Source organism: Palaemon carinicauda, chromosome 28 (assembly GCF_036898095.1).
Source record: "Palaemon carinicauda isolate YSFRI2023 chromosome 28, ASM3689809v2, whole genome shotgun sequence".
In the NCBI taxonomy this organism is placed as follows: domain Eukaryota; kingdom Metazoa; phylum Arthropoda; class Malacostraca; order Decapoda; family Palaemonidae; genus Palaemon; species Palaemon carinicauda.
This window is the reverse complement of record NC_090752.1, coordinates 68,608,474-68,633,829: the sequence shown is the minus strand read 5'-3', so window position 1 is coordinate 68,633,829 and position 25,356 is coordinate 68,608,474. Positions and strand designations below refer to the sequence as shown.

Genomic DNA, 25,356 nt, shown 5'->3' with positions numbered 1-25,356 from the left:
TATCAGATAACTTTAGGAAAATACATGTATTTTTTTTTTTTTTAGGTTGAAATGAGTGTAATAGTTATGGAGGCTCGTCTACAATCAGAACTACTTTATGCACTCAGAGCCATCATGCTCCACCATTGTTAAATGGCCAATTTTTGGCTGCTACTATCTCATGCATATGCTGCAGATTCAGTCTCACCCTGGCAACAAAGAGTGGGTACTATGGACAGATAAGTGTACAGTATTTGTTACCTTGTAGTGCTATGAAATGTGCACCAGTCAGTGTGACAGGTTCTATAGCATAATGTTGAGATTCAGCTGAAGTGTGATATTTTAGGCCAATAAGGAAATTTTACAATATGTTATTGTTGTGATTGGCACTAATTATATTCAGTACAGTCAAGCATTTTGTTTTAGTTATTACATCTCTATGGGGGTGTAATGTATTGCTTTTAGTGATTTGATGCAATTTTGTTTTTCGGTTGGGTAATGCCCAATACATCATCAAATGATTGATATTTGGTGATGATATTTCATCCCATTTGTATTTCAGTATTCCGTTAAATGCACTGATGCATGATTTTGTATTATATTATGTATGGGTGTCATGCTCTTCATTAAGGAAGGGTTAGTTTATTATTAGGTTTTGTGATGTATTTGCTATAAGGTTCTTTACCCCTGAATCTCATGATTTCTTTTAAATTTCGGGGACTGCCATGAAGTTAAAAATAGTTAATACAGTAATGGTAAAATACTATTTTGAAAGGATTTGTTTAGCTAAAGGTATAATTTTTCTATAATGTAGCTTTAAGCACATCAATAGTCATCAGGAGTACAGTACAGGAACTAACCTACTGAATAGCAATTTAGACAGGTTAGTTTTACCTTCCGGTATGTATTATTTAAAATGTCACATCTAAGGAATAGGTTATACCGCAGGCTAAGTCAGTTGGCTTTCCTCAATAATGAATGATATTTGTAGCTACATTGCAGATATCTAATATTTGCAGTTTTGATGAATATTTGACTGAAGTTACACACTGATAGCTGTGACTGGGTGGATGGATTTACTGTAACTAATTTATTTACAATCTCCTGTCTCCTGATAATCATTGAGACACTGTAATTCTTACAATTTTTGATCTCATCACACAGAATTGTTTGTAGTAGGTCAGTGTTATTTACAAATTATAGTATAGAATGTGTGTTTGTGTGTGTCAGATATATTATAATATATTTTTTTTTTTGTCCAGGCCCACTAGTTACAGGACATTATTGTTTGCCCTTTATTTTCTGTATATTTTTCTTGATAAGTGAGATATAAAGAGGAAGTATGTTTGTTTTCATGTATGAAAGAATTTCCAACGTGTTATAAGCTTTGCGCAAATGTAGATTTTGATTTTCAAAGCTCATAATTTTTCCTCAACTCTGAAGTAAGACTATAAGTACTGTATATGTGCATATTAATAAGAATCCAGTGCTGCGGTGTATAACGAATATCTTATGTACGCTGATGTGAGGTACAGTTTTAAGATTCCATGATAGCAAAGTGTTCCAGACAAACTAAAATCTAAGGTAAAGTTAAGGTTCTTTAAGAACTAATCCTAAAGAAGTTGCCTTTTATGTATAAGATAATAATTGTATGCAGATACTTCAGTCAAGGATTATGATGTAAAACTAACATAAAATAGACCTTGTGAGAGTTATCATTATCATCTCAGGAAATTTTTGTTTAACGTACAAAATTGTCTAGATTACATAGACAATGGAGATGTTAAAATTATCCATAGTAAGTGTAAATTCTAAAAAGCAGGAGATTTTTGATAAAGAAGCAGACTAGTTATATATATATTTTTGAGAGATAAGGGAAGTTGCTGCTGCTTTGAGGTAGAGATGCATTATACTGGATCGAATACGAGCATAAGAGCAGATTACAGTATTAAGTTTGCATATATGATTATCTGGTATAGAAGAGGTTAAAATGGCTCTATGGCACTTTCATAGTTTTGTTCTATGATCATAAAAGTAATGGAGACTTGTCTAAGTAATGGCAATGAATGATCTCATTTCATATTGTAGGGGTCTTAACGTATTTTTGTGTTGTTTCATCCTTTAATTATGAGGGGCTTAATTGGAATGTTACATAAATAAATATGTAGCACATATCAAAAGATAATAAGAACGTAAGGATTGATTTCTTTTCTACTAATTAGTTAAGAGTAAGATATTGGTATGTGTATGATGTGAGAAATTTTCATACGAAAGTATTTTGATTGTTACGTACAATGCAGCACATTTATACTTTATTTTGTAGAATTCTGTACTGTATTAGGAAAATTTGGGGTATACAGTACAGGATGCTTCTATTTATTTTGTAGAATACTGTATTATAAAAATAATTACGGCGCAGGGCCGTAAAGGAAACAAAACGTCGTATGAAAAGCTTAGGGATATTGTATTATTTTAGTGATCACCAAATGATGAAGTAATCCATGTAGTGTACACACAAAGACAAGCCAATCTAGTAGAAATATTCTACCAAAAGCTTTATCCATGTATGCTATATTGTTTTATTTGTCTTGGTCTTTATTCAAAATTGTTATTTTCTGTAGCTAGAAGTTTCCCATGGAAGAAATGAGATCCTATTTTTCATTATGATGATTGCTACTAAGGTAAAAGAAATAATTCATGTTGATATGGCAAGCTTTTAGGAATTTGAAGCGATAAATTTCTTTGATTCCTTAGCTAGGATTTTTAACATCCATGTATCACTTTAGTCAGGAAATTTATGTATTCTTTATTGAATCTACAGTATTTTGATTAAAGCTTCCTAGCTAATGAAGGCACAGGCCATGTTGTTACATAATTTAGTGTTGAAAATTTCTTGAAGTAGCAGTGTCCCATTTGTAATAACTATAAAAATAGTATTTATGAAAGTGAAGTAAGACTTTGCTGCTTACCTTGTATTTGGAATCGGGAGAGGTGAGGTAGATACACTGAAAATTTTTCAAACAAGGCATAGAAAACAGACTGGGCATTATAAGATATGAAAGAAAATATAGATAGTGGAAGGCTGTAGTGGTAAAGATGGCTGAATAAATATTTTTTTAGCACAAGTCTTTTTATTAGTTTTTATTTTTTTTATGTACCATACATTTAATTCATGAAAATTAGGTTTAGTTTTCCTATGTTAGGAGATATGAAGTGGTATAGCTTTGACGCCGACTAATTTTGGTGAGAGCATATCATTCAAGAGACAGCACTTGCGTAGTTCAAGTAATTTCTTGGTAATTATTGACATTATATTATTGAATATACTTTCCTTAGCAATTGGAATTATGGAGGGATAAAGGCAATTTCTTGCTCTTTCTTTTTGTGAAGCTATTTTAGCTTTTTTTTTCAGAATTATCAGTAAAATGTATGGGAAAACATGCCTTAAGGTTCTTAGAATTAGGAAAAAAAACAACAGTTCTGGAATCCTAATCCTTTCCCTTCTATTTTTATTAATTAGTTTTTGATGATGAACTTCTCAAGAGGTATTCAACTACGAAGGAGGCTATTCTAGAAGTTTTAAAGACGTTGATGCAACTACTGTTGCTAGTCTGTTGAAAATAATTTTCTCTTTTTGTGATTTGGTGCATTTTTTCACCAAAATGATCTTATGAGCAGCATGAGTTAGTATTTTATGCTGTAGTATATTGCCTAATTCTCTGTTAAAGGTTTAAGACCCTTAATATCCTTAGAAGGGAGAAGGCAAGAAGTGTTGAAAGTTAATTGGGTAGAATTTTAGTATAGGTTAGGTGAAGAATGAGTAAAATATAATAAAAAAGTTGATAAATGTACCTTTAGTACTTTACTGTTTCAAAAGAAAGCTTTGATTACTTTCTTTGGAATTTGGATTACTGTAGTAAAAAATATTTATGTACAGAACAGTTTTGCAAAACTTACAAGCTGTGTTAAGTGGTGGATTGTTATCCTCTTCCAATGAAGACTTGAAAGTGATATGTATATAGATGTAGAATATGGATTTGTGTTGGGTGTTGTGAGTTTGATGGAAGCATTTATTCAAGAGGTTAGTTTATACCTTGTGCATGACCTTTTATTATTTAAGCGGCAGAGAGACTGACTGAAATTAGCATTAGCGGATAATTAGGAAATAAAAAAAAAAGCTTCTTGTGATAAATACAGTACACTTAATAGATATTTTTGTAGAGATCACAATATGTTCCTTTTACTTGTAATTTTCCTATGCTGTCTGCAAAATACTAACATGGTTTACATGTTTCAAATTTGTGTTAAAACTGGTTCCCGAAGTAAGCAAGTGAATAAAGCTGTTGTAAGAATTTTGTGGTAGATTAGTTTATGTGCTTTAAGTCCTTTGATGTATGAATTTTTTGTTTACCTAGTGCATTTTAGGTTAATTTAATGGGATTATATTTTAGCATTATCTTATTTTAACGAGAAAATTTACTTCTACACTCTTAGGGATGGCGTAAGGTTTTGTTTTTAGCTGAAAGCTAATAAAAGAGTAAAACACAACTGCAAACACAACACACAGTATATGCATCATATATTACAGTACTGTATATGCAAAAACCAGTGTACATTTGAAAGCATTTTTTTTCAAACAGCTACTGGAAAATACCTCAATAACGGAAGAAATTAATGGGCAGTGCCACTTATTACAACAAGAAGCAGTACACTACCTATATCATTTGCTTAATGATTTCCCACTGTGCTTATACTTTAGTAGACAATGGGAAACCATCTCACCTCTACAAAAATGTCAACTTAGTTTAAGAGAGGAATTACAAACTCTTAGTGCTGACCCAGAAAAATTTAAGACAAGCCTCAAAGGGCTGGTTAAACTTTTTAATAATACTTTAGTAATGATGAAAATCATAGAGGTAGCCGCTTTACAGTGTTTATCTTGTTTGCTGTAGTCCCCTCTATTTGTTTTGAAAAAAACAATTGTCACCAGGGTTTAGAAAAAATAATTTGGTAAAATTATGGTTAGTGGCTCTTATTTCATCTGCTTCCAGGTGTAATTCTAGATTAGTATAACCAAGCCACCAAATAAATTTTATAAGTTCTCATAGGGCTGCCTGACAATTGTATATTTAAATTAGGGGTAAAGATTGTAGATGGAAAAGTTCATACTGGATAGACAAGTAGGAAAGCCATAGGAATTGATTGAATATATTTTTCTTCTTTCTTACATTTTTACTGTGTTTTTCTTCATGAATTAGGATGTGTGAACACTTTTCATGGATATGGCATGAAAAGAAGTGTGAAAGTATTTATTATTTTATCAAAGTATTCTAACTGAACTTGTTTCAAAAGAAAGGTAGAGTTACATTTTGTTTTTTTCTTGTTAGCATTGAATATATTTAAGCTATATGAAGATATGGTGGGGTTATCTGCAACAGTTTTTTTTTCTTTTATTCAAATTTCTGTAATAAATATTTGACTCAATGGAAGGAAATTAGACATACCAAATATTTTGTTAGAATTGGGCAAGGGGGCCTCCAGATTAATTTCTTTCTATAAACCTCCCCTGATAGTCATATTGCTGCTTCGGTTTATCAACGTTTAATCTCCGTGATTTTTTATAAAATATTACCATTTTCTTTAATTTTAAATGATACATTCCCCTGATAAAGTAATGAAATAAGCTAGCAGTTAATAGTAAGGAGAGCCATTGGTTGGTCATTATTCAGCTTTTTCTTCAACATCGTTGATGCTGCTATTTATCTTTGTAAGTTACATGATGCATTTAAACTGCATGGCTATCTGCATAAATTTTGTATTATTACAGTATTATTAATGTATAATATTTCCTCTTTTGCAAATGTATTCTTCAGGCTTTTTCAGCCTCAGCGAAATGTTGTTGCAGTAATTCTGGATGGAACTCTTAGTATCTTACCTCCATAAATCTTTTCTAACATCAGATATACCTATAAAATATACAATATGCTGTTTGGATGATTAGACACACCCAGATTTAGGTATTTAAATAAAAGGCAACCCCACTGTCTTCTTATGTTAGGGTTTCTTAGTACAGTGTACATGAGTCTATGCATACAGTATGAGAAATGAATCAAATTGGTCTTGGGGAATACATACGTTGTTGCAGATGACATGGTTTTGAGAATGTTGCATCACTGATTTCATCATTGTTTATTTTCTACACTTGTAAATCGTTTCTTTCCTCTAAACATACTCTTGTCATTCCATTTCAGTATTTATTATAAAGAACATGGAATTTATTTTTTGCAGCAGCAGAAGGAAAACTAAAAGTATTAGGAACAATTGAGGTAACTCAGCAATGAGCTTCTCCTTAGCTCAATTCCATTTTTTCAATATATATAGTCTATAATATATACATATATATGTATATTGTGATTACCTATCAATAGTCTTCAACGACCGGCCAATGTGATGTATATTAGAGTACAATTATAATAGTCCAAGTAAATACATTTTGGCCTTTATCCATTTAAGAAGTTTGTTAGGACTTTTCCTGTAATATTACTTGTGTAAACAGTACATACGAATTGTGTATGATTATGGAGGGTCAAGTACCGGTAATAATTAGATTCACAAATCCCCTTTTCAAAGCTACTTTTTGGTGGCTTCTCTCCATATAAAGTTTAAATGCCAGCCCACGTATTACAATATTTATTTAGAATTTAATGAGTACACACATGAAAAATACCTTTTGGTAAAGTGTAAATCTAGGAGGGTACAGTCTATCATATTTTACAAGCTGCCTGTGTCCATTTGGATGGACAGTTATAAAGAGTAACTACTAAACTGAAAATCATGAAACTTTATTTCAATAATAGTTTATTCAGTATGTATAAATTTTTAGTAGTTAAAAGGTAATTATCTTAACTGCATTGTCACTAGATTTCTGTTAACTTGTATTCGTTTTATTGCAGTGAAATTTCACACTGACTGATGAGTCACTAGTCGACAATACAGTATTAACATGCTTTCACATACTGCACTGTAACTTCATTCATACTCTCACAAAGTTCTGTACAGGGTTTCCTGTCACGTTTCCATTTACTAAAAGATAATTATAGATTCTGAAAAAAAAGACTGGGCAATGCATTAAGATATTTACCTTTGCATCTGAATTGTTTTTTTTTTTTTTTTTAGTATCACACAATATATTTGAATTGATCATGATAAAATGCTGTTATGAAATGATTTGAAGATAGACTGGTAAAAGACTCAGGATATTATTGTGATTTTACTGATGGAAAAGAGAATTCATACTTGAAATGTTCTGCCAATATGCTTAAGTGTAAATGTAGTTAAACATTTAATAAATATTTATGGTACTTCATACTCAACAATTTTGTATCTAAATTTTTTAAAATCTAATGAGTTTGGCTCTTCATGACAAGTTTCTAGAAAAGTATGACTTCAATATTACCCCCCCCCCCCTCTCCATTTTTAATGGTGAGAATTTGGTGGTGTACCACAGTGGTTGATGTTAAATACTCCCTCTATACATGAAAGATGCTATTTGGGAATTTGAAACATCTATAGTCAAGACATGCAGTATAAAAGAAAATAATACAAAGTTGTCTATCATTATCAGTACTTTCATGCTATACTGTGATTTCTGGGATTATTGCTGCAGTCATTGAGAATATACTTGAATTTTTTTCAATTCATTACAATATACTGCACAATCAAGAATCCTTCATTAGGCCCTAAGTTTTGAGTCTCACTTGAGACTGCTTCTGTTTTGGGTGGTGGTAGAAAATATCATTCAATAAGTTGTGTAAACACAAGCAAATGTATTCAGGGTAAATTTAACCAAACATTTTCGTGATGATGGGTGAAATTGTATTCAGAAAGGCTTAACCGTTATATAAGATATAATTTATTTTACTGACTAAATAATAGTGGCTTACTTTGCAAGTCTGTTTCAAAGAATTTTTTTGGATTCCTTGTTCATTAAACAAAGCAATGCTATGCTTGAATGGTTTCAGTTTTATAAGCTTCAGTTATTTTTTCCCATTAATAAATGAATTATTGATTGTAAGGTGAGTATTAACTCATACTATTCTTCATTGTACACCATACAGACTTGAAAGTTCTAAGTCATTCAAAAATAAGATAATTGGGCATATTTGTAATACTTTTTCGTGTATATTGAAACATTATTCTTCTGCTGGTATAAAAGTCAAAATACCCAAACACACTCATCTGCTATTAAGAATTTTTGGTAATGTTTGCATGAATAATAATATATATCTATACCATAAATTCTACCCAAATCATGGATAGCAAAAGTATGGGTCATTTCAAATATTTTCTCCAGTGTTCTGTCTTCATATTTTTCCAAAGTTCTCATCATGGATTGTTTATAGCACCATCTCAAAAGGGGCTGTCTATCCATCAGTACATTTGTGCTTTTGTTTCCGTACTCTGCACTTGAACCAAGTGGTAGATGTTTTGTATTTTACTTGTGTTTTAACCAAGTGTATTTTTTTTTAGTTCAAGGTACTGAAATATGTACTTGCTTACTCCTTAGTATTCTAATTAATTTTCTAGTTTGATATTTGCTTTTTTTCACTAAACTAATATGATATATAGTATGTACTTTCTCAGTTCCCTTATTTTCTCTACATTCTTATATTTGAGATTGCTTTGCCTTTCATCTTAAGACACTCAGTATTGTTTGATCATCTGGAACTATTACACTACATAGTTACTTTAAAATCTTTGGAAATTTTTCTATGTTGCAAATTGCATACCATGCCTAAAGTTGATAAACTGAATTGGAAATTATATGATATGCAACCAACTCTTGTAGGATCTTTCAGATATGCTTAATTTAACATACTGTACAGTCATATAAAAAAGAATATGAATTTTTTTTAGTCATTTTAGTTCTACTCTTTTACACACAACTATTTTTTGGGTTTTTCCACCTAAGGAACATTGCTGCACTGCCTAAAAGTTTATACTACTACTACTACTACATATCAAATATTCTTACAAGTGTGGATGAGAGACTTGCTTTTCAATTATGGCACCAAGAACATTTGTCATGTGCAGTTTTTATGGTAGCCATTTTGCCATGCTAGGTATTATGTGTGGGATATGTGGTATTCTGTCAATAAAAGTCTGCTCCTGTCAGTTTTGGTCACATAACTCTTTTGCCTTTCTTTTCATAGAAAGGTTGAAAAAATCATAACTTTCACTTTAGAACAGTTCAAGTTTTTTCCCAGAACACAGCGCACCCATCATAGATCATTTGTGTCCTTTTGGGATGGGGAGAATTTTGAACCATGTTCTCCATGCTTTAGCTGGCTGTCATGAAATATGGGTTTTGATTCTTTAAACTATCAATATGTCTCTCAAAGAATTCATTTAATATGAATCCGATTATTTGTTAGTGTAGATGATGTTTATGCCTATTATATATGCTGATATGAAGTACTGGTATATGTACCGTAATACTGCATGTCTTTCTTCGTCAGGTGCATAGCTTAGTATTTATCTTTAGAGTATATGAACTAATGATATGTATCAAGCCACTTAGTACAATTTATGTGGAGAAAATTTACTTTTTTCACTAGAATGAATATCATTATATGGAGTAAATTTTGACAGAAAATAATGATCATGCAAAAGGTTTATTGAATTCATACAGTATTTTTATCAACCAAATTCATTACCAAAGAATCACTTGTGAAATAACTTGCGTACTGTCAGCAATTGTTTTATGTATGTTTACTGTCATCAGTATAATAAATTTTCCAAAATAATTGTTTTTCTTTTTTCCTTCTCTGTACTGTATACAAGGATATTTTTGGAATACTGTACTGTATTTTTGTATGTGGATATAACTTCTATTCACTTAACAAAGATTATTACAATTAATAAAAAGCATTGTTTTTAAATAGCTCCCAGAATATTGTGAGTGATCTAAATCATCTGTAAATTGGAGGACCTTTTCCTAAAAATATCTTCATCAATGAAGTGTTTTGAAACCAATACTGTGCAATACAGCATGCTAATGGGTTGCATTGATAATGAATTTGAACAGTTATGATAACCTCACTGTATTGTATGATTTACATTACATATGAAATGTTGTTTGAAATTTGTACATTTACTTCATAGTTTTGTATCCTGTTCACCTTATGAGGGAAGTAGATAATGATTAATAGTCATCAAATATCGTATAATATGATAAACAATTTATATTCATTTCAAAAGTGAATGATGTAATGCAATGATATTACACTAATTAACTCTATTTCCCTTAGATTTCACTCAATGGCATTGGTGGTGGCTACCAGAAACAACAGTAGATATAGCCATAGGGTATTTCTTAGGTAAGTTTTTAACTTTTCTTTGCTTGTTTATTAGTTGTGTCTTACTTGGAAACATACATTTTATTTCTATTCCAACTTTGTTTACTGGGAAGTTCAATCTGCTCCATAGCTGTTTTCCTAAAGCTACCAAACTGACTACTTAAGCCCTTCAATCATCTGAAATTAAGACACTTACCATATATTGCCGTTTAAAGGACGAACTTTTAAGACCAGTTTTGGATTAAAAAATTCAGTGTTCGCCCATTACATGAGAGATACAGTACTTTTGGAATTTTGAGTTTCTCGACCTCTGTTGTGTTGCTGTTGGGTATTCTTATTGCATATGGTTCATTAATAGGTTAATAGTTTGGAAGGATTGACTTTTAAAATCATGTAATATACTCATTTTAATTACGGGATGTATTTTTGTTTGAGTAAAATAGGAATAGTTACGGTAATTTCATTTTTATTTATAGCACTGTACTCGGGCTCTGTTGTGTGATTTATTTGCTAAGCTAGCCTAATTGTCCAAAACCTAGAATTTTCTATATTTGTACCGGTGATTAATTTTACTACTTGCATAGTAATTAGGAAGGATTGACTTAACGTATAATATGCTCAGTATAATCATGCACTGTAGCTGCATGTCTAAGTAAAATAATAATAAGAATTAATTTTTTCTATATTACAATAATTCCGTCACCAAAAACCTGTTTCGGACAACTAGGAATGTTTACATTATTTGCCAAGAAATGGCAGTAGTGGTGGTTGTCTGAAACCTCAAAATTTGCAGGTCCCTCATCAGGCCTTGCTGGTCAGGGTCCTCAGGGTCATAGGAGGCTTGCACACCCACCAACGTGGACGCCCACCAGTCTATCCAAGAGGAGACGTTAATCAAGTCTCGCGACATCTCCTCCATCATGGAGGCCTCTGCAGGTGAGAAACAGACTGGGGCTGAAGAGGCTCTGTCGTCAGAAACGCCTTGGCTCAGAATGTCCACGGCCGTCTCTACTTTACAAGGGCCTGGGCGACGACCTTCGGGCACATAGACCTTCCCTTGGTTCTTGAGGCCCTGGAGTAATTTAGAGGCACTCTGGGTCTTGGGAGCCTCGGCATTGCCGGCCACCACTTTGTCTATAAACTCTTGCCCTAGAACTAGGTCTCGGGCCAGAGGGAGTGCCAGGGACGATTTAGGCTGGGAGGGAGTCTGCATAATTCTCAGGAGACTCGACCTCCAGGAATCTCCATCTGTCACTGTAGGTTCCGCTATTCCGTGGTGCCTTCTGATCAGGCTAACCACTCTCCTATAGGCGGAGTCTTCCGTCGGGGAGCCCTCTCCTCCGTCAGCCGAGGCCTCGGCCTGGGGCGGGGGAGTCGGTTTACCGGGCACGCCGACCGGACGCCTGGCCTTTGGGGCCAGGGGCGCCGTCCTGCCGAGGTACTGGACCTCATCTGCAGGTAATACCGCACCAGGGGCTCGGGATAGTGTAGGCACCGCTGGTTCAGCGGGGACTCTCGTACGCCCGAAGGCTCTGGGTGCTGAGGGCGCGGTTCCCGGGGGCTGACCCGACAGCGGGAACCGTTCCTTCCGACCTGAAGGCCGCACCAGCTGGGCTGGTTCGGCCTGGCTGCCTGGTAAGAAGCGCGTTTCCCCCCGCTGGGCGGGGTGAACCGGAGGCCTCGAGGACTTATGCTTAATAGAGAGGTCTTTCCTGCGAGCCAGGTCGCGAGGGTCAAGGCCGTGCTTGGAGGGCGGCCGCCTTTGGGACCGCTCGCTAGGCTGGTGGTCCGGGGAACGAAGCACCTTCGATTCCCGCGACGAAACGTAGATCCAGGCGCCCCCGGGAGATACACTTCTCCTATACTTACGGCTCGGGGAGCGGGAGTGTTTCCTGCTGTAACGAGAGCGCGACCTTGACCTGGAACGCTCGGTCCTGGACCGCTCCCTTCGACGGCGGTGTTTCACCTTGACCTCTTCCTCTGACGAGGAATAGATGTCCGAAGAGCCAGACGACACTGCGTTCACCACGTGTCGGCTGGAAGCGGGGACTGCGGGGGACTTCTTCGGGCGTTGAATGCCAGAGGTCGAGGGCTGGAGGAAGTCATCGGGAACTTCCGTGGGAAGGGTTGGGAACGACTCAAACCGTTCCATGTCCGGGAGCCAGGGATCCAGGGCTATATCCATCCTCAGGGGAGACCTACCCGGCGTCTTCGGGAGCCTCCAACCGTAGGCATCGTGACCTGCAGGTTGGACTTTACTCTGGTTATCTCCCCCTAAAGAGGAGCCAGAAGCACAAGCCCACGAGGGCGGCGGCGACACTGAGACTGCGTTACTACCCCACACGGGGTCATCGGAGGAAGCGTGCCCCCCGAGCACAAGGGCCGACTCTCCGGACGCACTACTGGGTCCTTCACTAGCCCTAGAGGGGCCTGCTACTGGCCCTGCACTAACACTGGGCTCCTGGGATAGGACGCCTTGCTCATCCACCACACTAGACTTACCTCGTCCCCTACTTTGTGTAGGGGACGGCGAAACCGAGGCCCCGTCGGACCGCTCACTGGGTGACGGTATCGGCGAGGAAACACTAACTTTCCTGGGGGAACGTTTCGCTGATTTCTCTTCTTAGTACCATAACGTACCCACTGTATATCGCTCCAGTCCACGCACTCGGGGCACGTGTCTGCTGACGAGCAAACTTTACCCCTACAGGAGGAACAAAGGGAGTGAGGATCCACTTCGGGCTTGGAGAGGAACGCTCCACACGATTTCTTGGCTCTAGGCCCAGGACAACGGCGAACCTGCTCCATAACGCACACAACGCACGACACAAGCACTTAAGGAAATGAATTAAACACTGGGTAAGCACACGGTTGAAAAGTGAACGCACAGGAACACTTGGGAAAGCACACTGGAAAAAACGCAAGTTGCCACGCTGGGAACACGTGGGGCACAGAACGCACACAAAGGATCGACAGAGATACGAGAGCGAGAGATGTTAACCTCTCGCGACCAGAGAACTTAAAGAAAGTAGTTCTCGGTAAGTATGTTAGGAAAAATAAAAATTATTTAAAATTTTTGATATTTGATTTTATCTTTATTGCAAAAACATGTTTTCGTAGTTGCAAAATATTGAGTGAGAATAGGAGGAACGAGGTTAGGAATGACAAAATGTAAACATTGAATGAATAATGTATAGTGTTTAAACTCACATAGTTTTATTTTTATACTTTCTTAAACAGAAATGCAGCTTATTTTATCAACTAAAAACTTAAATATATAACAGGAAAAAAAATAAAGATTATTATGTGTGGTAAGATTTATAATAATTGTAGTGGCATTAGGCTGACCTTGAAATTGCCGTTCGCCCATAACATGGAGTATATGATAAAAATGCTATTTTTAAAGGAAATTTTGGGGTTTGCCCTTTACATGGGGTCATCCTTTACATGGTAACATACAGTACTTGACCCTGATGCTTATTGAAATGCAGACTTAAATAGTATTTTTCTTTCTGTTTTTAAGTAAAGACTGATTTCTTAGCTCCCAACTTGTCTGTTATTTTTCATAAGTAACAATTCAAGTATTTTACCACCAACAAAAAAAAAAAGAAAAAAAAATGTTTCTCATAGTGGCTGTAAGTGCAATAGAAGCCCTGTAAAACTACAATATAGTTCTAAAATTCCTTTTGTTCAGTGAATTACATTTTCATTCCACATTATGTGAAACTAGTGTAAATGTTGGAGTATGTTGGTTCCCTGCTTATGTAGGAATTAGGGAAATTTACAGTATGAGCTGATAAAACAGCCAAAAGCTGCAATTATGAATATATAAAATATACCTCTTCTTGTCTGCAATTTATTCCTGTACTGTACTGTAGTGATTATGTGCATCATAGATGAATGAGACATTGTGGGATAATGAATATAACAAAAATGATTTAAGACAGATAAAATGGAAATTTGAATTGTAATTTCTTTCATTCAAAAGAGAAATCCCCTTTGAAGTAAAGCAATATACCATATATGAATCTGTTAGACTAGTTTAACCCATAGTTATTCAATGGAGTAACTTGTATGACCACATCACAGAAAGTAGATGATACAAAACAACACTTCCAATTAGGATTATCCTGTTTTCAACCCACAATGTATGTAAAATAATTGGAATCCAAACATTAAAAGTGCTAGCCCTCTCAAGAGTTAATGAAAACTGGTCCATTTAAACTTCTCTATGATGTTAATATCCGAATGAGAGTACATCAAATACCATGCTTTTCAAAAAAGTACTATGAATAATCTGAAGTTGGTATTGGAAAAAAAGTAATTAGTATTTTGACCAACTCTAAAGAGCATAAGCAAGATACAGTATACCAGTGTTATCCTTATGTAATACTTTAACACAACTACAGTATTCAATTGTCCAGTCATCTTGATAATAACAGAAAGGTAAAGGCCTCAGTTCCCAAGAACATTTCTCTCTAAGGAGGTAACCAAGTCAGTGCTCCTCGAGTCATGCACTTTTGCCATTACTTGAAGGTCTTTGCAACATCCTTTTGGCCCTTTAGCTGCACTCTCTTCATAGCCTTCGACCATACCTCCATATCCACTTCTTCCTTCCATCATGCTGTCCAATCTTTTAGCCTTTAACTCAACACTGCAACTGCAACGTTTGCCCCCAGTTGCACATGGGCACTGAATGGCTTCCCAGGCCTTAGTTCTGGCCCATCTAGCCTTATAGGCCATAGTTTCAGCCCTTATGGCTTCTTAAACCCTAGTTTTGGTCCTTATGACCGTGCAAGCCCTATTTCCAGCCTTCTTCATCATAAGGCTCTATACTACACAGTATTTTTCCAGTTATGATCAGGTTGTGGAATAATCCTCCTAATCTGATTTTTTTATTATAATTAAATTGTCATGTGGAAAATACTACACAGTATTATTCCAGCTATGATCATGTTGTGGAAGGATCTTCCCAATCAGATTCTCTTATTATAATTCAATTATCTCATGGAAAAAAATTAAATTTGTTTTATAAAGATTTTAGATGAAAGAAAAATTATGAAATTGCTTATTAATCATGAATTGTAAATTGCATAGTGTTAATCTTTGATATTCTCTTAATTGGTAAGCTAATATAGTACTTCATGTATTTACTATATAGCGAATATACAAATGACGAACTTAATAGAAAATTGTATCATACGACAGTTTGTTAGCCAGCCAATCTTAATATTATTGCATATGGATAGGCTACAAAATAAGCCTAACAGATTACTGTATTCACATTATAATAAAGGACTCTTAACACTGGAAGTTTTAAGCATTCTCCAATCAAATTAGGCACTAAATGATCTCGCAGTCCTCGTCACTTTGCTATACAGTATAACCCAAATTTATAAATCCATCCATCATCAAATTTATACACAAAGTGGTGAATCACCTATTTGGAATGCTATAAAAAATGCAAGTGATGGATATATTACAGTGCCATTTGATCATGGGGAAATTACCCATTTACCATGAGAGTAAATTACTAAAGAATCTTTACTTCCCTTTAGCCCCTTATCTACATTCACTTTTAATATTCTATTGTACTTCTTCCTATTTTCTTATATCTTTCTGTCCAACCTCCATTAACTTTTACTTAGTGCAACTACTGTATGTGGGTTTTCCCTCAATTGTGCCTCAGCACTGAGTGGTCTTCACAGCCTCAACTCCAGGTTAGGTGGCCCAAATTCCCTAAATTCAATCTATCAGCAAAGTAAATCTGTGTAATGAAGCTTTCAATCTAATTGTGGCCATCCATCCAGCAACAGAACTTCCTTTACCTTAGATGAAGCAAAAGTATGAAGGTGTACAATACTGTACCTTTGTTCACCAAACTAACAAACCTTACGTTATTTATAAATGGATACTCTTTCAGCAAAGCTGGAAGGTAGCCAATTGGACTTTTTGGTGCGAGGTGGCATCCCCAGGAGGGCAAAGAAATGGTCCTAGACCAAATCTTTGGTACTCGGAGGCTTCCTAAGACTAGTGCAGCTTTACCCTGGTTGAAGGGTCTGACGGACGCTGGGAGGAAGGCTATCTCGCAGATACCAAGAACTTCTCGTTCCCTGAGAGCAGGTTCCTCCTTACGGTCTTTCCCACTTCCTTTTATCCTTCAAAGGAAGTATTATGCGATTGAGGACGAGCCTCATTCGACTCTGACTCTCGACCCGTCAGTCGAACAGTTGACTAAGGGTATTCCTACTCAGACTCTCTTCCTTGAGAGCTTCTCTCTTGGCATTGGAGCGCCTGAACATAGAAAGAGGTACAAAGTATGCCACTCAGGCCACTTCTTGTCTCGATCTATGGTTTGGGGCATTAGGACGAATCTTGCATTCCGAAGATTTATCTAAGGAATCCATGAGGAAGTCCTTGGAATCCTTCCTATTATCGGGTACCCGTTCATTGGCGATTTTATCGCACCATGCAGTTACGTATGGGCAAATGCCATCCTTAAAAATGTTGGGATATTGTAATAGGTCGTTTCCATAAGCAGGTGCCGAAGGTGGAGATTTCACGCCTGAGAAACTTGACGCTCGAGGGTTCCTCTCTCTTCTCTCCTGAAGAGGTAGCAAGGGTGGCTGATCGCTGGAGAAAATCTTCCAATTACTCTGTGACGCAGGCCTTGTCAGCATACTTGTTGAAGCGTCAAATGACTTACACCACCCACTGCCTGCAAGACGTGATCCACAGGAACATGGAGGCATTCTCCATTATCTCTGTGGTGGCTACATAATAAATGGGTTAAACACCTCAGGCTCCTTGATTGACAAGTAGCCTATGGGGGAAGGCAGAGTTTAACCATGGTTAAGTCTGGAATAAACGACTAAGAATGACTGGCTTTCTTTCTTTTATCTTCCCCCATGGGGGTAACAGCACCCACAGTACTCTGTAAAGCTGGCCTCCTCTGCCTGCAGGTAGAACCATTTCCTTTGTGTAACCAGGTACGGTATAGAGATATACTGTACTTGTTACGTCCCCATACCCCCTGGCGAGGTAGGAAGGGGTAACGTCTGTGGTTGATTCTAAGATTCCTATGTTTCTGAGAATTCTTACCTAGACTAGTCATACCACTAGTATCACACAATCACACAGATTGCTCAGCCCACTAACCATGCTTTACATGAATTGTTTTGCGAGGTGTCAGGGTTTCTCCCCGTTACATGGTCTACATGGAGACCACATTCGGGAAAACCAGCCAGTTGGTTCGGGCTTCCACCCTCCTAAGGGGTCAGTCAATCCCTATAAATAGTGAAGTTTTGTATTTAGTGTTGGAACAAATGACAAATTTGGATGTAATTTGTATTTTTTATTACGATACAAACCTGTAGCTTTATATGAATTGGCCTGCCATCATCTGTCCCCCAATAAGTCCTGACAGCAATAAAAAGTGATGAGAGACAGGTGTGTGTGAGCGAGGTAGCTGCCTACCCCTCCTATCCCCCACGCTAACTAGCGGTAGGGTAATTTACACCTCGCTAAAAGTCTTAAGGCTATCTTCAAGCTTTGCTGAAAGTATAATGTCTATAAATAGCTACAGGTTTGTATCGTTTGGAAAAATACAAATTACTTCCAAATTTGTCGTATTTCTATACTCTACCTGATGTTCATATTCCTTCTTCTGTAGAAGCTTGGTTTACTGACTGTTACCCAAAAATAAAAATTGTATTTATATACTCAACCTGATGTTCATATTGTTGCTTTTCTAGAAACTCTGTTTACCGACATTTATCCCGAAAATAAAAAAAATTCTCATTTTCTTTCATTTCAATAGACACATGGCTCTAGTAAAATAATCAAACACACTCCCAATTAATTGTAAAAAGCAAAGCTATAATGCCATAGGTTCTTTGTTATTTCACTTATAAGTCAAAACTATTCCCTATCATCTTGACACCATGTCAGTGTCGAATCATGGTAAATATGGGAAATGCTTAAAGATACAGATTTGACCAGTTTCGTAACAGGGTATCTATCTTCCATGCTAAGGAACCTGGCAAAGGTGAACTAAACACATCCATATTTTTGTTCAGCGACGTTTCAAACATGTCTACATTCAGACGACCCCACCTGGAGGATTGCAGGAGGGCAAGGGTTTAGCAGCAGCAGAAGGGTCTAAAATAAAGAATTTGAGGCTCTGTGAAAGGATCTCATATCTAAAATAATGCAGTGAACTATCAAAACTCTTGCTAAATGGAACTCTATTACCACTTGATCCCATTTGAGAAATCAAGTTAAGGTTAGCAGCCAAGCAGGGAAGATTGGAATTACTTCCTTTAAGTGAAGACTCACTGGCCCTCTGAAATTTATCAAAGAAAGCTAAAAAAGCTTAAGAACTTTTGAAGCTCATCACTATGAAAACTTGGCTACTTAAATGATGTATTAGAGAATGGTATTGGTGTCCCCCTACCATCATCCATGCTATATTCAACTAGCCTAGTCTTCTCTGGATTTCCCCCTGAACTAAAGGCAGGTTTCCTTTATTGCTTTGAACTTTTTGGTTGGTAACCATTGAAGCATACTTTTCCATGAGAGGAACAGTGAGGCATTCATACAACTCACTTTAGTTATTCTCTGTTTCTCATGTCCCTGAGATGAGAAACAAGAGAATTTGGATCATGATCAGCCAACAAATCCAAAGGAAAACGTCTTAAAATGCACTAAAACTTCTAAAAATCTGGAAGACGGAATATACCGTCAATGCAACCAAGAGACTGAAGTAACAAAGAACCTCCGGCACGTCCTGGCTTTGCTTTGTACTATTAGCCACTAGAGTTTTCATTACTGAAGGCAAATGTCTATGAAAAGGAAAGAAAATGGGTATTAAAAAAGGTTCTATTGGTAGCTGCTGATAAACTGAGTTACTAGAGAAGAAGCAATATGAACATCAGGGAAGGTTTCTTGAAATACAAAGGTTATCACTAAGCAATATATGCAGGTGGGTTCAAATCTTCAATTATGGTTGACTACATAGCCCAAATTAATAAATCCAATCCAATTTAACTGGGGTGGACTGGGATATGCTACTATGTCTTCAGATATGAAAGCTCCTTTCTCACTGCCTAAAACAACCACTGTTTTCAAGGGAAATTATTTGCAACTGTGTTTGAAATTGAGATAATTTATTAATAGTTATTTACTGGCCATTTCTGATGACTCAGTTTCTGTCGGTAGAGAATGCATAACAATATTAACAATTACAGTAAAGTGAGTGTGAATGCCCAAATTTCAATAAATAGATATTTGACTCAAATCCTGTAAATAAACAAAACCATCCAATTATAAAGTTTTTATGATACAAAAATATGAAGTAATTTTAGTAATCTTTTTCTGTTTTCCATATGAAAGGCTTCAACCCAGCCTTGTGAGAGCAATGAATGACCTTACTGGTACCAGTCTCTTTTATCTTGTATCTCAGTATAATTCTTGGTTTCTATAAATCAATAAATCCAATCTAATCCAGAAATAAAATCATAATGGTGATTACTCAATCTTCAAATTCCTCTTTCTCATTAAATATTGGATACCAATTACATAGGATTGTCATGGTTGCATTAGTAAAGTATATTTCAGTACCTAACACTTCCTGTAATTCCTACAAACACAAACTTCTTCACAATTAATTTAGCAACGATTCTGGGTGTAGGAAATGCTGGGATTCTTGAATGGATTAGAGGTAGAACCAATGTGCTCGTTAGTTGTGTCTGAGAAATTAACAAAGAAGTTCTGTTCTCCACCCTTAAATGTATAGGTGATCTGAAAGGAAAAAAGAAATGTAAATGTGAAAACCATAAAAGATATTTTGCACATGAAGGAATTCATTATAAATGTTAATCAAAATAAGTGCAGCATATATTTATTTGATTACACATAGTGGATATACCACATGACCCATTTCTAGGTTTTAAGTGATTTAGCATTAACATTAAAATTTGCATTCTGCGATAGGCATAGTCCCAGTAAGGACAGCCGCATAAAACCTTTGAAACAAATCCCTCAAAGAATTATTTCTGGATCTTCAACATTTTCTATTTATCCAGTTTTCCAAATTTTAAGAGATTGTAATTTGTTACATATCTCTCTTGAGTAGTCTTTTGTAGATTCGATAGGGTTGACCAAATTATTTATTTTCATAGACAAGAAATTAAAACTCATTCAAGACATGGTTCAAGAATTTTTGCTCACCAGGTAAGGAAAGTAATGGATGAGAAGTACAATACTTTAAAAGTCAAATTAATGGATGAGAAGTACTATAAAAGTAAACTACTGTATAGAGAGAAAGATTAAACATGCAATCGCTGACTTAACAGATAGTTAATTTCAGAGTTGTATGTTCAAATTTACATTCTTACTATTAAAATAGTGAGCAATTCAAGAACTCAAAAGGTCAGCATATTGTACAATATTTTATTGTTTTCACATAATGAATTATAAAAAGTAAATATCCAAGCAATTCCCAACGAAATTCATTTGAATTATGAACATGGGAAAGATGTTAACATTTGTTCAACTTTTTAATTTCCTCCCACTTGTTACTCAAATTGTATTACTAATTAGAGAGCATTAATAAAAGCTGCTGCAGTCTGTCTTTGGTAGAATATTCTTGTCTCCCTTTTTTTTTAATGCAATGAATACAGTAATTGATACATTACTTTTAACTGGATGTAGATGCTGAAGTAGATAATGGCCATGGTACGTAGCCATTTTCACTAACTAACCTCTTACAAGTACAGTAGCTTTTTCATGCACACGCTCATTCTCTTACCCTTACTTTCATTTACAGTCAATGTTTTCTTTCTTTTGTATAGTTTTTTCTTTCAGGTTAATGTACATTCGATACTGTGGAAATAAATTTGTTAGATTTTCCTCTTGTTCAAAATAAATTTGTCCCCTTTGTCAATAATAATAACAAAACATTGCAGCTCCATAAATGTCTATACTTACAGGAAGAGTAGGTGGTGTGAAGATGCAGGCCGCTCGCATGGTGGTACTACCAGGTCTTTCAAAAATATCATTGCATCTTGGCTGGAATCTTATCACTTCATTGTAAGTTATCTGAATGAGAGAGAGAGCAGACATTTAAAAATTAACAAGTGATAATTATATAAGCCTCTCTCAGCATATATTTTCATATTTTTGTTGTAATAATTCTTTTTTTATATTAATGACAGTCCTTGCTTAATGAATGACCCATTAAAATGCAGATTATACATCAAGGAAGTCAAAACAAAGATATTAAAGTAACTTGAGTCCATAGTATTTTCATTGTACAGTAATCGTAATCAAATGAAAACATATACAGTACTGTATGATTATAATACTGTACTACTGTATATCCACCTCATGCTATTGGTGTTATCCAAATAGCATGCATAATGACTTAATTTAATGGGTTTTTAGTCTGAGTATACTCAAGAACCAGCTGTAGCCTTACATTTTAGGCATCTATGGGCTTAGAAGTTGTGCACACAGTTTTTGGCCATCTACTGTACTTTACCTCTACTCCCACACCCTTTCTTCCAGTCTTGTGGAATAAATTGCTTAATGAATGACCCATTAAAATGCAGATTATACATCAAGGAAGTCAAAACAAAGATATTAAAGTAACTTGAGTCCATAGTATTTTCATTGTACAGTAATCGTAATCAAATGAAAACATATACAGTACTGTATGATTATAATACTGTACTACTGTATATCCACCTCATGCTATTGGTGTTATCCAAATAGCATGCATAATGACTTAATTTAATGGGTTTTTAGTCTGAGTATACTCAAGAACCAGCTGTAGCCTTACATTTTAGGCATCTATGGGCTTAGAAGTTGTGCACACAGTTTTTGGCCATCTACTGTACTTTACCTCTACTCCCACACCCTTTCTTCCAGTCTTGTGGAATAAATTCAAAAGTGCATATAATCTGTAAACTTACAGTGCAATAACCAGCCTCCCATCGGACACAAATGGTGTAGCACTGGTTGTCGAGGTAAAACCAGTCTCTGGGTTCTGGATTAATGTTGTTCCAAATGTCAATCTTATTACTGACTCCCCAATACCATTGGCCACATCCTTCTGGAGCTGGAAGAAAGCAATGGTGGCTAAGTTAGTTGTTTTAGATAAATAATTAAATTTTTAAAAAGTTAAAAATAAATAGACAAAAACTAAAAGACTGACAACGATGATTCGATGTACTGTAGGCCTACAGTATTCAGCTCATACATTCTTGAATGGAATTCTAACAGGCTTAAGACCTGGATACATAGAAGAGAAATACAAAGATTTTTAAAAGAATGTAGTCCTTTTGTAATATTTCTACATAATGTCAATTTCTATGTTTCCTCTATAGGCAACTACTCCCTAGCTTCATCCTCCAGTCCAGAGGATTGAAGCCTAGGGACCAGGCTGACATTTGGATCAATTTTAATAATATGGATTAATATTGAATAGCTCACTCTTCAAATTTCATTTGACTTGAGAGAGAATTCATTCATCATTTGCAATACTTGTATTCATACCCACTTTTCTGCTTTCTATTTATATCTTGCTCTCCGTTTCAATTTTTATTTCTGGTGCAACTGTGGAGTTGTCCTCAAATTGGAAGTCTGTGTTGATTGGTTTCAACACCGGGCTATATGGCCCAAATTCTAAAATCCTATCCATTCTCATTAGGTACAATTTATGAATTAAGTAAAATTTCGACAATACTCAATATATTGAAGAACCAGCAGTAGGGATACACTTAGTAGGTGTATACTTTAGGCATCTATGACCTTTTACAACATTTCTTCCGTCCTCAGAAGCAGTGCACACTCTTTTTGAGTATCTACTTTACTTACGTTCCCGTGCCCTTTCTTCCAGCCTTATTGTCTAAGTTCAAAACATGCATTTATTCAACTCCTTTCTAGTTTCTGATCCATTTTTTTTTCTCTACAAGCAAGGCTGTTATCTTGCTGACATTAAATCATCAATGACCCTTGGTCTTTGAGCTACCCGTAACAAGGTGTGAATGTAATGCAAATGGATGAAATTTGGATCGTTTGGCCCTATGGGAAATTATTTCCTTATCAAAAACTGACAATTACCAAAAATTTAGAAGAGCAAATTGAAAACAATTAATATCATTCACATATTCCATAACCTAAAAAACAATTTATTAGAAAGAAATTACTTGAGATTTTGTTAGAATTACAAATTTAAAGCTAGTACCATGTCAATTGAATTATTTTTGCATTTTCCCCTAATCTATTATATATGCTTCAAACGTAACGTACCTCCCATGTCACATGTGTATTGTGAGACGTAGATCTCCCATTCTCTTATAAAACTGGTCTCTGGATCAGTGTAAAAATTGACAATCATCGTGTCGTTGACGTCGATATAATCTAGAATAGAAGCATCACATTAATTCTTAGTTTTTGTCTGCTTATTTGGTCCCACATCTGAGTACTGTACTGTAAATGACATTGAATGTAAGATAAAAAAAAAAAGTTCATTGTTTTATGCACAAAAGAATAAAGTGGTGGTGGTGGTTTTAATTAAAACAATTAAAACCACCTCCACTTCAGTAGTCTAATAGCAAAGCTAATGCAGCAGAGATTGTATAATGCACTGTGTGCTATTTCAGGGAATTCTCACTTGTGAGAACTCGAATGAACGGTAGCTAAGCCTAGGCAGAGGTAACTTGCAGCACCTATGAATAAACGGATTTTGAGCGAAGCGAAAAATCTATTTTTGGGTGAGATGGCCATGTCGTCCTGATGGAAGGTTCCTAAGAGTAGCTTCCTAAGGGATATTTAACTACAGTGATATTCCACGAGAATTTACCTTTAGGTCTCCAGAATTCTAACTCCTGGCACGAATATCCTTAAATTTCTCTCAAGGATATCGCATAATATCAGGGGACGTATTCTTGACACGCCACATAGCAATCTGCATCCCGAATAACATTTACGCTTCGAGGGGAAAGTGGCAGAATTAGAAGGGGAGCCGTATTAAGGTTACCCTAGTTCCCATACTACTATTGAGTATCACAACAGCGCCATATTCAATATGTCGGACATTCCTGATTCTGTAGCGATTTCGCTCGGTGGTGTTCCCTGTTGATCTGACATTTTCGATCGATTTTCAAGGATTATAATTATGCTATCTCCAGCTCCTTTCGCCTCTGGAAAGTTGAGTATTGAGTCTTTACAATATGTGTATTTTAGCTCCTGTCTCACAGTGAAATTAAAGTAATTTATTGTGTTTAGGAGCTAGGCCTGTTACCGGAGGCGCCATGGGAGCTGTCGTTCGTTAGGCATGTGTTATTTAGTTAGTAGAACGACATTCCCGGTTTAAATAACATTAATAATTTAATTATGGAAGCTATTTTGGCATTTTATACTTGTAAAGATATTTATATGCATAATTTTCCTTTTCTGTGTCGATAGTATATGTCAGAGTTTCGGTATACTGTAATGTAGTCTTGACATTTTGCTACAGCACAAGCAGTGAAAAATATACAAATCCTTGATGATTTTAAAGGAATAAAGTGAAAGATATAGTTTTTTGCACTACGAATAACAGACAAATAACAATTTGTTGCTATTGTACTTGGACCTTTTAACTGGGCTCCATAGGGTCTAGAAGATTTGAAAGCCCCAGGCCTACATAGCTGAGGACTGTGAAATGTGAAGTAGGAGATGATGAATGAGGAAGTACAGTATTGATTTAAAAAGCTCAGGATAGAGACGACTGGCAAAATCTGAGGCGCTTTGTGTTAATAGGTGTAGGAGATGATGACGTACGTAGACCTATTTTTTTTAGAACCTGGTTAGTCCAGTCTAAAATCATGTACAATAATCATGCGTTCCTAAAGCAGCTATCAGTTTTACATGATTAAGATGTGATTAGAAGTTTTAGGATTTCATGGTCAGTGATCAATTTTTAAGGGAATTCTTACGGATTCGTAACTAAACAGTGGAATAAGAATCTCAA

The 25,356-nt window shown here is 35.8% G+C and overlaps 2 protein-coding genes across 2 annotated transcripts in view; one reads left to right on the top strand and one right to left on the bottom strand.

Annotated features, from left to right (window-relative positions):
- The window catches only part of Sesn (Sestrin), a 134,810-nt gene extending 125,025 nt beyond the window's left edge, over window positions 1–9,785 (top strand). The window contains exon 10 of the mRNA XM_068352114.1: window positions 46–9,785. Within this exon, the coding sequence (XP_068208215.1) occupies window positions 46–132 (87 nt within the window). The 3' untranslated portion in view covers window positions 133–9,785. The remainder of the gene's footprint in view (window positions 1–45) is intronic.
- A 9,745-nt stretch (window positions 9,786–19,530) lies between these two features.
- Window positions 19,531–24,718, bottom strand: LOC137622079 (uncharacterized). Its single transcript, XM_068352551.1, has 4 exons — window positions 23,652–24,718; window positions 22,313–22,458; window positions 21,327–21,437; window positions 19,531–20,138 (listed from the first exon to the last, which is right to left on the bottom strand). Exons 1-4 carry the CDS (start codon window positions 23,737–23,739, stop codon window positions 20,007–20,009), a joined length of 477 nt encoding a protein of 158 aa, XP_068208652.1. The 5' UTR covers window positions 23,740–24,718; the 3' UTR covers window positions 19,531–20,006.
- Window positions 24,719–25,356: the final 638 nt, after the last annotated feature.

Excerpts from the sequence above, each read along its gene's own strand:
- LOC137622079 (XM_068352551.1), bottom strand. The coding sequence starts at position 23,739 with ATGATTGTCAATTTTTACACTGATCCAGAGACCAGTTTTATAAGAGAA. Across the intron at positions 22,459-23,651 it reads ATACACATGTGACATGGGAG|CTCCAGAAGGATGTGGCCAA; the intron begins GTACGTTACGTT and ends GCTTTCTTCCAG. Across the intron at positions 20,139-21,326 it reads TCACACCACCTACTCTTCCT|ATCACCTATACATTTAAGGG; the intron begins GTAAGTATAGAC and ends TTTTCCTTTCAG.